Here is a 12,135-nt window from a genome sequence, read left to right as displayed (position 1 = left end):
TAACAGAAGAACAGGTTGATGGGTGGTTTGACAGATTTATGTGCTACAACAAAGATGTTATGCTAGTTGTAGTGCTGACAGTGTTCATCAAGAACTATGGGGATTTTTCTATGTAAATGTTCCATATTAAAATATGGGCATCGGAGGAAATGTGTATTTTTGAATTTCGGTGCTCTCTTAGTATAGAATATACTGTATAAGTAGGACGTACCCTTCCGGATGGCCTCCAACAGGACACTGCGGGCGTCGCTGATGGGCGGCAGATTGGCTGGATGGTGCCGCTTGCTTCCCAAGTCGTGCATGTTGGAGTGTGGCGGCGGGGTGGCCATTGCCCCCGCGGAAGGGAAGGCCGGAACCGGCGGCGGTCCCGATGGACAGGGCGAAGAGCTCCGCATTCCGGGCAAGGGGAGCGGAGGCGGCACCGGCGGAGGAGGCAGGGCGGTGCCGTCCGGCAGGGCCGAGTAGCCCCGGGCTGGGGAGGAAGAGTGGAGCGGGGGTGCCACCGGCGGGGGAGCAGGGTGGAGCACCCCTGGGGCGATCTGGAGAGGTGCCGGGGGAGGAGGGATGGCCGGGGGTTGCTGGTGAATCGGTAGCGGGGGGATGGGTGGCGGAGGTGTGCCGCGTAACCCGGAGGAAGGGAGAGGCGGGGGCGGCGGGGGGAGAGGGGGAGGCGCCGGAGGATGGGCGTTGGAGTTTACGCCCGCTGTCCGTGCCGGAGACTGAGGTCTGCTGTCGGAAAAACCCGAACTGGAACTGCAAGAAAGTAGAAATGAGGACAGTCAATGAGGGATCCTTCCGGTTTGTCAGCTGCAAACTTAACTGATTGGCTGCTATTTGAACCGGGAGGGCTACCAACCCTCCCAGTTTAAATGGATTGGACGTCTTCTAACGACAAACTCTTTTAAATTCACAGCAGAAGGATAAAAAGAGCCTCCTTTACAGCATGTGGCTGAAGCAGGGAAAAAAAGGGGCTCAACAACACTTTATTGATCCTTTTTCCTCCATCTTTGATCTACAAATCTCCCCCAGCTGTCCATCCGGCACAGAATCAATGCTGCCACTCGGGATTGGCAAGTGAGTAGCCCTTCAAATGAACGCTTTAAATTCTGCTGCAGCGAGATTAGATGGGTGACATCTTGAAATCTGTGTAGAATAGCCACATTGAGAATCAAATATAGTTGGGGGAAAAAAAAAGATTCATGAGAATTATATTACATTGAATTTATCATTTTTATGGCGACAACCGCTCCTTCTTTTCTTTAGAAATCTACTCTTTTTAATTAACTATTAGTTGCTACTGCCGTCGTCAATGGCCGTGAATGAGTTTTTAAAAAAACATGCATCTCGGTTACATTTTTTTTTACATACAGTGGGGAGAACAAGTATTTGATACACTGTCAATGGATTTTCCCATTGGCAGTGTATCAAATACTTGTTCTCCCCACTGTATATGGTCATCAATGGCAGTGAATGAGTTAAAAAATACCACTTAGTACTCTATGAGAATCAAAAATTTAAAGGCGCTTTTTAAAAGCTCTGATTTTTGTTTTAATGAGTGAAAAGGTTGTGCTTTAAGTAAACTAACTTAAAAAAAAGGATACTTAAAGGGACTTGTAGTTCTTAAAAGATAAAAGTTATTATGAGTTAAAAAAAATTTGAAACCCCTCTTGGTGTTTTCGATTTTATACAATTTGTAAAATTAGTAAACTAGTAGGTCGCCATTGTTGTTGACGTCGCAGGGCGGTGACGTCACATGGTTACACTGCCGGGCTTCCAGAGTACGACTTTAGCAACATCAGCATGTCATCCAAAATGTGGCCAAAACACAAATCAACATTACTTCAATCAAACAAACAAAAAAAAATTAACGAAAGAAAAATGGCTTTCACATGCATTTTTTTTTTAGTTTCAAATTGATTTTTACATTCAGACACTTTTTTTTTTTTTTGATTGAAGCGACTTTTTTGAGCGGTTGAAATTACCGTAATTTCCCGAATATAACGCACACTTTTTTCCCCCCAAAATCATTTTGTTTCGGTAATACTTCACTCTGATTGGCCAAATGATTTCGTCTGTGTTAAATTCTGCTTTTTTCACTCTTCATAAAGCACAGAATTTCGTTTCTTGAACTCATTTGAGTCAACGTTTATTGCAGCGCCGCAACTCGCACCATAACAAACTTAACAAGAGATTTCCTGTTTGTGTCCGTCAACTATATCTGTCCCTCGAGAAACTCAAACCCAAATAACAATAGTTCCTATTGTTACTGTCGTGTCGACAGCGATGAGCGCTCTCGGATTTCCGACTTACGTTCTCACTTTCATTTTACCATATCAATCCATTAAGAAACATTTATTCATCATGATGAAATGAGCAAGTTATACAGCAGCCTTTAAAAGAAAAGTCACATCTGTTTTGTTTTCTCCTAGATTCTGGTAAGTTGGAGAAGTTGTCAAATCATATTATTACCGTAAATATTGTTAGTTTATGGTAATGTTTTGAACTACCAATATGCTATGCTTGTGCTGTGTTTCACCATTCAATAAAATGACATTTCTGTATCTGTACATGAGCTCTGTTTTCTTGTATTCTTCTATTTATTGGTGCTAAAATTAGGGTGCGCGTTATAAACGGGTACAATAATTTTCCCTAGATTTTACAAGTAAATTTGGGGTGCGCATTATACACGGGTGCGCCTTATATTCGGGAAATTACGGTAAATATTTTTATTAAGGCAACTTTTTTTTTTTTTTTTAATTGAAGCAGCTTTTTTTTAATTGAATAATAAAGACACAAATCTACCTCCATATGGCTCCACCCAGGGAATACAATTTTTGACTTGGGTAACTACATTGGCACGACACCGGCGGGCGTACAATATTCAATGGATGAGGATATTGGCGAAAAGTATTGCCTAAGCAGCCTGATTTAGAATTCCCCTCAAGAATGATGGGAAACAAAAAAACGCTCATTGTCAACTTATTATAAATATTCTTGTAAGTTAATTTTATTGGTGACACTGCGTTTCAGAGTCATCAACATGTTGTGCCCCCCTGCCCTGAAAGTCAAACTTCGCCTCTGCTCCCACCTGATGACTGAAGGCGGCTTGATCTCCCCCAGCGGGTGCGCGGCGGGCGGAGGTGGTGGCGCTTCGTTGGGCCGCGAGTACATTCTATCACCGCCGCGGCTCAGCAACTCGTTCATCTGCGTGTACGGCAGTGCCGCCAGCGAGAATGGCCCGTCCAAGTGTTCCATGTACAGCTGAGCCCTGGCCACACCCACGCAGGTTTGTCAAATTGAATTCATTTTTTGAAAATTTCATTGACTCACCTGTTGTCAGGGTAGCCAACGGAGCCGTTGGCCTCTCGGTGTTTGTTGTCGACCGTATCCTGCGCCAACTCGGCACCCAGTGCTAGCTTCTGCCACTCTTTTTTGCGGTCGTGGGGTGCCCGTGGCACCTTGTCGGGCTCCGCCGGGCGGTCGATGCCCTTCAGCTTTGGATGACATGACAGGAAACAGTCAACCGGTTAGTGTCTGTTGTCTTAGGAGTGCAACCAAACTGTTTTTCCTGCTACAACATGCTCATGTGAGGTTTACTCTACATTCGCGTTAGTTAGTTTGCAAAAATTCGACAGGGTTAATACTCAAAACTCATCTTTTCTCTTATGAGTTTTACTCTGTTGTTTTTATGCTGAGATGTTTTTCCTAATTTCCACTTTGGCTACGTTAACATGTACGCATTTATTTGGAACAAAAGTCTGATAGGACTGAAAACGGTCGTGTACACATTCCGATCAAGATATTTTTTTCGTACGAGATGCCGTTTATGTCGATTGATAATCTGATCTTATTTCAAAATTTCGGAACAAGCTGTCTTTACTGCGCATGCCTGTGATGTCAGTACTGTATACCGTAATTTTCGGACTACCAGTATAAGTCGCACCTGACCATAAGCTGCCACCCACCAGATTTGACACGAAAATGGAATTTTTTCATAGATGAGCCGCACTAGACTATAAGCCGCAGCTGTCCTATGTATTGTGGGATATTTACACCAAATGATTAACCAGTAAAACTTTATTTAACAGTGGCATCATAAGATCAAATGAACCACCATGAAGCTTTTAACCAATTGGCTGCAAAGCTTCATTTCTTCAACAAGCTTCATTTGGCCATCACTGCTCCCTTGGGGGACACAGTCAACCTCTGCTGCCACCTGCTGTCAACACTGTCATATAACATGCCTCTTAGCATGCATTGCAGCGCTAGAGATGTAAAAAAACAATGAAAATTAATGTTTTGTGCTAATTATTTCTTCAGTTATTGTTCCAGTTGTTTTATTAATTGCTAGCTATGGTATTTTGGTAACACTTTATTTGACAGTGGTGCCATAAAACTGTCATAAGACCATCATAATTGACATGACACTGCTATGAGCAGTGATGAATGCTTATGACAGATGTTATTTTGTGTCATTCTGGCAAATTATCTTACTTTTGAATGAATGTAAAAGATCCGACCTGGACATAAATGAAGTTAGTGACATAAATGCCGCACTGGACTATAAGCCGCAGGATTCAAAATGAGGGGGAAAAAAGTAGCAGCTTCTAGTCCGGAAATTACGGTACAGGCTTTTGTTATTGCTGGAAGTTAGTCGAAGCACAGCGAGCTAAAGACTGAACTGGTCTGTAACAGAATCAGAGTCGAACACATTTCTGGAGATTTTAAAAGGTCTTCAAATATTTGAAAGACTTGACAGTAGAAAAATAGGGGAAAAATGCAAAATAACGCGAATCAATAAAATAAAACAACAAACAAAACTGATCAAATACATATGGACGGGGCGAAATGTTGTTGACACGGATGTCGCTACGGATTCTTCTTCTACCACAATTTATAGTATATTTGGTCTCCAGTGGGGCAAATAAGTATTTTGTCAACCACCAATTATGCAAGTTCTCTTACTTGAAAAGATTAGAGAGGCCTGTAATTGTCAACATGGGTAAACCTCAACCATGAGAGACAGAATGTGGAAAGAAAAACCAGAAAATCACATTGTTTGGTTTTTAAAGAATTTGTTTCCAAATTAGAGTGGAAAATAAGTATTTGGTCACCTAAAAACAGCAAGCTTTCTGGCTGTCAAAGAGGTCTAACTTCTTCTAACGAGGTCTAACGAGGCTCCACTCGTTACCTGTATTAATGGCACCTGTTTTAACTCATTATCGGTATAAATGACACCTGTCCACAAACTCAGTCAATCACACTCCAAACTCCACTATGGCCAAGACCAAAGATCTGTCGAAGGACACCAGAGACAAAATTGTAGACCTGCACCAGGCTGGGAAGACTGAATCTCCAATATGTAAAACGCTTGGTGTAAAGAAATCAACTGTGGGAACAATTATGAGAAAATGGAAGACATACAAGACCACTGATAATCTCCCTCGATCTGGGGCTCCATGCAAGATCTCACCCCGTGGCGTCAAAATGATAACAAGAACGGTGAGCAAAAATCCTAGAACCACACAGGGGGAGCGAGTGAACAACCAACAGAGAGCTGGGACCACAGTAACAAAGGCTACTGTCAGTAACACAATGCGCCGCCAGTGACTCAAATCCTGCACTGCCAGACTTGTCCCCTTGCTGAAGCCAGTACACGTCCAGGCCCGTCTGCGGTTCGCTAGAGAGCATTTGGATGATCCAGAAGAGGACTGGGAGAATGTGTTACGGTCAGATGAAACCAAACTAAAACTTTTTGGTAGAAACACAGGTTCCCGTGTTTGTAGGAGAAAGAATACTGAATTGCATCCGAAGAACACCATACCATCATAACATCATGCTTTGGGGCTGTTTTCCTACAAAGGGACCAGGACGACTGATCTGTGTAAAGGAAAGAATGAATGAGAGCATGTATCGAAAGATTTTGAGTAAAAATCTCCTTCCATCAGCAAGGGGATTGAAGATGAGACGTGGCTGGGTCTTTCAGCATGACAATGATCCCAAACACACAGCCAGGGTAACAAAGGAGTGGCTTCGTAAGAAGCATTTCAAGGTCCTGGAGTGGCCTAGCCAGTCCCCAGATCTCAAGCCCATCGAAAATCTGTGGAAGTCCGAGTTGTCCGATGACAGCCCCAAAACATCACTGCTCTAGAGAAGATCTGCATGGAGGAATGGGCCAAAATGCCAGCAACAGTGTGTGAAAAGCTTGTGAACAGTTACATAAAACGTTTGGCCTCCATTATTGCCAACAAAGGGTACATAACAAAGTATTGTATCCATTCTTTCTCTCGTGGTTGAGGTTAACCCATGTTGACAATTACAGGCCTCGCTAATATTTTCAAGTGGGAGAACTTGTGCAATTAGTGGTTGACTAAATACTTATTTGCCCCACTGTATATGCATATGTCAAAATAATTAGTTCTGACCTAAAGTGTGATAATTGAACAAGCAAATCTTAATTGGATCAATATTTTTAGTGTCCATGAAAACGTCATCCGATTATAATTTTTAATCTGAATTTTTATCGGATTAAAAGAAAAGTTGTCCATGTAAACGTAGCCATTATGCCATTGCATCATCGTTGGAAGTTGTTTTTTCCCACTTCCACCCTATTGTTTGCCCTTTACCAATCTAAGGAATTGGGGCGCTTCCGCCTCTATTTCTCCCTGTATTTTTTTTTTTCCAGTTCCCAGTTGGTTTGATATTGAAAAATTAATTCCCTGAGTGTTTCCAACATATTTGGCTAATAAAAATGATTCTCATTCAGTCAAAGCGAATAAATGAATAAAGTGGACTCACTTGTATCTAAAGGAAGCACTTTATTATCTACTAATTCTGCAAATAAAGTACATCCTAAGTCAGTTATGAAAAAAAAAAACGTTATCTTAGGTCTGACAGCAGTTTTTTAGTTAATTTTGGATGTTAAATCCAAAACTGATCTCAGTTTTTCACTATCATTTCAAGTTTTAAATCTCTTCAGCCCACTAACTTACTATGTTGTTACTAGTACTTGCACATACTGTAACTACAGTCATTTTCGGACTATATGGCACACCTGACTATAAGCCACCACCCACCAAATTTGACTCGAAAACATCATTTGTTCATAGATAAGCCGCACTGGACTATAAGCCGCAGCTGTCCTCACTGCATTATGGGATATTTACACCAAAGGTATTAACTGTTAAAACTTTATTTGACAGTGGCATCATACAACTGTCATACAACCAAATGAACCACCATGAAGCTTGGAACCAATTGGCTGCAAAGATTCATTGCTTCATTTGGCCATCCCTGCTCCCTTGGGGGAGTGAGTCAACCTCTGCTGTCAACACTGTTGTCATCCAACATGCCTCCTAGCATGCATTGCAGTGCTACATATATAAATAACAATCAAAATTCTTTTTCTATTCTAATAATTTCTTCAGTTACTGTTCCAGTTGTTTCATGAATTTCTAGTTATGGTATTTTGGTAACACATTTAACAGTAGCGCCATAAGACTGTCATAGGACAATCATAATTATGACATGACACTGCCATGACCATTAATGAATGCTTATGACAGATGTCATTTTGTCTCAAGTGGTAAATTATCATACTTTTGAATGGATGTAAAAGATCCGAGCTGGACATAAATGGAGTTGGTGACGTAATTTTCCGGATGACGCTTAATGACTAGGGCTGGGAATCTTTGAGCACCTAACGATTACGATTTAGTGGCTCCGATTCGATTATAAATCGATTATTGATGCACTCCACCACACTTTTAATGTGTTGTACATTAGTTCCAAAATTGTTCAAAAATCCTCTCAGGCTAAACCAAACTATTTTAGTATCAAGTTAACAGTTAAAAACAGTAAATAAAATACTCAAGTCCCCATTCTGTATCAAAAGCTTTAAACTACATTCAATTAATTTAATGTTGTGAATCAACCGTTAAAGTTGTTAAAATTGTTCCCGTTATTCCATAATTTCCCATCTGTCTACTTTCGACATGTCAAAGTTTTAAAAACTGTTTCATCATTTAAAGATAGATTCAAGTCAAGACTTTGCCGATTTAGAAATATTATAGATAAAAAGTTAATTGGGTTCACTACAACAGAGCTCTCTAGAAAAGTCAACTGCTTTAAGATGGCGGCAAGTCTGTCATTTCGCATCTAGTTCTTTGTATATGTTCCAACGCTGTCGTTGTCTGTCATTTCACATCTAGTTCTACAATATGTGATATCTACCATTGCCATATGTTGCCGTACGTTTGTAGCAACTAGCAACCGGTCGCTGTTTGTAGCGGCTGTCGGCCGCACCAAGGTATGATTGTTTTTTGTTTTTGTTTTTCATCTAGCGGCATGAGTTAAACAAGATATTTACTCTCGGTCCGTTCCTCATTGCGTCCCGAAGACTGCGGCGTCCCAAAGACCGCGCTGCCTGTGTTTTATTTCCGCTTTACCTGGTATAATTCAATAATCGGAATTTGGATGTTTATGAATCGTTCTCGAATCTTCCACGGCCGAATCGCGAATAATCTATGAATCGGAAATTTCGGACGCCTCTATTAATGACATCTGTCATAAGCATTTATTAATGTCCATGATAGTATCATGTCTTTACAATGACATTCTTATGGCGGTTTTATGACAGTGCTGTTATATAAAGTGTTACCTTTTAACCCAAATAAATCAACAAATAAACCGCACTGGACTATAAGCCGCAAGATTCAAAATGAGGGGAAAAAGTAGCGGCTTATAGCCCGAAAATTTTAGCCATATCTTCTGTAAAGACTTAATAGTATTAAATCAACATTATAAGCCTGTTTCTCTAAATTTGCGTTTTTTAAAAAACTAATCCTATATTAAGTACAGTATTTTTCACTTTTAAGAAAAACGGATCCTATAGTTCAAAAACTTGACGTAACAGAGAAAAACTAAACTCACTTTTTAAAAATTCTACACGCAAAAATGAGTTGAAAACCGCTTGTCAGACCTAAAACAACAAAACTTGTGTTCCTAACTGTTATCAAACAAGCTCCCGGCCTCCCATATGTTAGCATGCCTGACATTTAAGCGCACACACAAACAAACAAACAAACAAACAAACAGCAAAACACACAAATAAAAGCTTCTTTATTTTTTCCACATACCTGCCCAGGAAGGTCTAAGTACCTATAGACCTGATCATACATGCGGGGGTCCTGCGACTATAAGAAACAAAGCAAAAAAACAAAAAAAATACAAGAGGAGAAGCATCGGGGAGGGATCAGAGCAAAAAAAATCAGCACAACACTGCACTCATCAACAACAACAACGTCGACGATGGGATACAACGGTGTGGGCGACGAGGGTGAACAGGGTCACAAAAGCAAGAGGGAAAAAGTGCTGTTAGACAGAAACGCTCACAGCCGGAGGGATGCCGCGCACACACACATGTGGTAACAAAAGAGCTTAGCAGTGGTAAAAATAAATAGACGGATCGCACTAGAATGAGATGAGTCGGTGACGTTTCAGTGCTATTGATGACGATAGACGCCTGATCATATCTAGATTGGTGTAGGACGGTCTTTCATTGGAATGTCGCGTCCGGCGTAGGGTTAGCAAGATGCTTATTTGTCCTCTACTTTGGAGTTTCACATGAATGCAACAAACGCCAGTGAGTTCGCGACTGCTCGCTGCGTTGGTAGACATTTAGGGAAGTGTTATTGGAGTGTTGTTGTATTTATTAAAAGAGGGAAATGTATATTGAAAACACCTATTGACGACAATAGACAACCCTTCACAGTAATATGGATTGGACGTCTATTGCTGGCAATGGCAGACAAAGAGTTAAGTTACTGTATGTGAGGTCCAAAAAAAAAAAAAAATCCCAGAGTAAAATACATTAGGTCTATATTCTTCTTCTATGTTTTCAATTTATTACAATGAGTTTTAATTAATTCAAAATTATCTATATTTTTTTTATTACTCACGGCTTTTTAAATTTGCCTTTAGAAAAAAAAAATTTAAATTAAAAAAAAATTTTTTTTTAAATATCCTGCAATTTTTAATGATTTCTATATGGATGCTTTTTTTTGTTTTTTTTTTTGCCCATTGAAAAATAAATGCCGGCAATTAGAGATGTCCCAATCACGTCATTTTCAAAGTATCAGAATCAGGAAAAAAATATCGGCCATGCCTTTTTTTAAAAATATATATATATTTTTGTTTTATTCAAATCGTTTTCTAATTGTATTTAACGTTACAGACATAATATGTTACACTCATCCAGAGTCTTTAGTCTAGGCTTATGGTAGGGTTATCAAATTTAACCCAATAACGGCGGTAATTAAATTTTTTTTAAATTTATCACGTTAAAATATTTAACGCAATTAACACATGCGCTGCACGACCCACTCACGCATTGACGCGTTCAATCTGTAATGGCGCCGTTTTACCTATAAATATATAGAACTAAAAGGCAGCGTAACATGAGTAGAGTGAATTTTGGCAGCCTTTGGAGCCTTTCTTTAATTGGATAAAGCCTTACAATCCCTCTCCCTACGATTAGAAATATCATGGGAAGCAATGTGGTGAAGCAAGGTCGTAATTGAGCTTTTTCTTAACACCGTATGTTATTTCCCAACGCAGAGAAGATATATCAACTGGTAGCACTACGCAGAGTCATGGTTCCACTTCCCATCATGCATTTGGGCAGAACAGTTAAATGGTTGAATGGCTGCAGTATCATTTACTGAAAGCTCAACAAATACACAAGATGGCAATATTTAGTCATAATATACAAAGTCACAAGTCTTTCTATCCGTGGATCCCTCTCACAGAGAGAAAGTTAACAATGTAAATGCCATCTTGAGGATTTATTGTCATAATAAACAAATACAGTAATTATGTACTGTATGTTGAATGTATATATTCGTCCGAGTTTTATTCATTTTTTTCTTAATGCATTGCCAAAATATAAGTATATGATAGGGAAAAATTCTCGGGAATGATTGGAATTGAATCGGGAGCAAAAAAAAGCAATCGGATTGGGAAATATTGGGACGGCAGATACTCAAACTAAAACGATCGGGATCGGATCGGGAGCAAAAAAACATGATCGGAACAACCCTAATCGTAACCTTTCATTTTCACCCTCTTTCCTGATGAAGTGTAGCCAAACTTTGGAGCAAGTGGTTCTTGGCGCCATGCTAGTTTGATGCGTCTGGACAACAAGACACGTCATGACGCAATATGCGTCTTTAGGAATCGTTAAAGGGATCGTTAAGACTTTTTCATTGTGATGTCGAGGCCTCGAAACACTAGGAACCGGTTCGGAATTCGAATCGGATTTAGATTCCCATCCCTAATTACGATGCAATTATCATGTGGAAAATTGTATTTTTTGGAATGCCGCGAATGGCCACCACATTTATCACCGTCAATGGTATTGAATGAATGACAAGTCATCACTAAATGTTAGAAGTGACCTAAAAACTGCAAACAAAACAGAAATGAAGTTTGCATTGGAACATCTGTGAGCCTGCCAAACACCATTTTCCGTAATGGAGTTCCCTATATAATCCATATGCGTTTTTGTTCAGACAATCAGCAGCTGGTGTGTATCGGCATGAAAGACGGTGGACTGTGTCAAACGCTTAGCGCCGTAGCACACACATCTGTTCAATTAAGAATCACTTTCAATAGAGACAGCAAACATGACTGGAAATGCAGCACTAGAATCCGACTTCATACCAGTTTGTCCTTCATCTCAACGCGGTATTTGTTTGTACTTCTTGTCACACTGATGTTATGCACAGATGTATATTTGTGTGTAGGTGTACGAGCGTCTGGACTCAGCAGAACTGCAGCGACGCTAATGGCTAAATAACGACCCCCACGGCTCACGGGCCACCGAGCTGTTGACGTTAACAAAAACGAATGCTTTGCTGTTTTACACACACCGTTGGATCGCATAAAGGCCAGAGGCGTTTTTTTGTAATTACTCCGCTGCTGAAAGTAGCAGACATGTACCGGAGTTGGGAAATGAAGGGGCGACTATGTTGTGTGAATGCAGCTAGATGATAAGACTAGCAATTTATGAGTTAACTCTGAGTTAATTATTTTCAGCGGAAATTAAGCGTTTTGTCTGCTTCATCCGAGTCTGAT

General features: G+C 40.3%; 1 protein-coding gene across 2 annotated transcripts in view; it reads right to left on the bottom strand.

Annotated features, from left to right (window-relative positions):
* wasf1 (WASP family member 1) overlaps positions 1-12,135 on the bottom strand; it is a 75,207-nt gene that overhangs the window by 5,961 nt on the left and 57,111 nt on the right. The window contains exons 6-9 of one of the 2 annotated variants that reach the window (XM_057822613.1): positions 9,138-9,194; positions 3,331-3,494; positions 3,089-3,268; positions 212-753 (exon numbers count right to left, since the gene is read on the bottom strand). In XM_057822613.1, coding sequence (XP_057678596.1) covers positions 212-753; positions 3,089-3,268; positions 3,331-3,494; positions 9,138-9,194 — 943 coding nt within the window. The remainder of the gene's footprint in view (positions 1-211; positions 754-3,088; positions 3,269-3,330; positions 3,495-9,137; positions 9,195-12,135) is intronic. The other variant, XM_057822614.1, reaches the window with a different exon arrangement.

Source organism: Corythoichthys intestinalis, chromosome 19 (genome assembly GCF_030265065.1).
Source record: "Corythoichthys intestinalis isolate RoL2023-P3 chromosome 19, ASM3026506v1, whole genome shotgun sequence".
NCBI lineage: Eukaryota > Metazoa > Chordata > Actinopteri > Syngnathiformes > Syngnathidae > Corythoichthys > Corythoichthys intestinalis.
The sequence above is the reverse complement of the archived record's forward strand: the minus strand, read 5'-3'. Positions and strand labels throughout refer to the sequence as shown.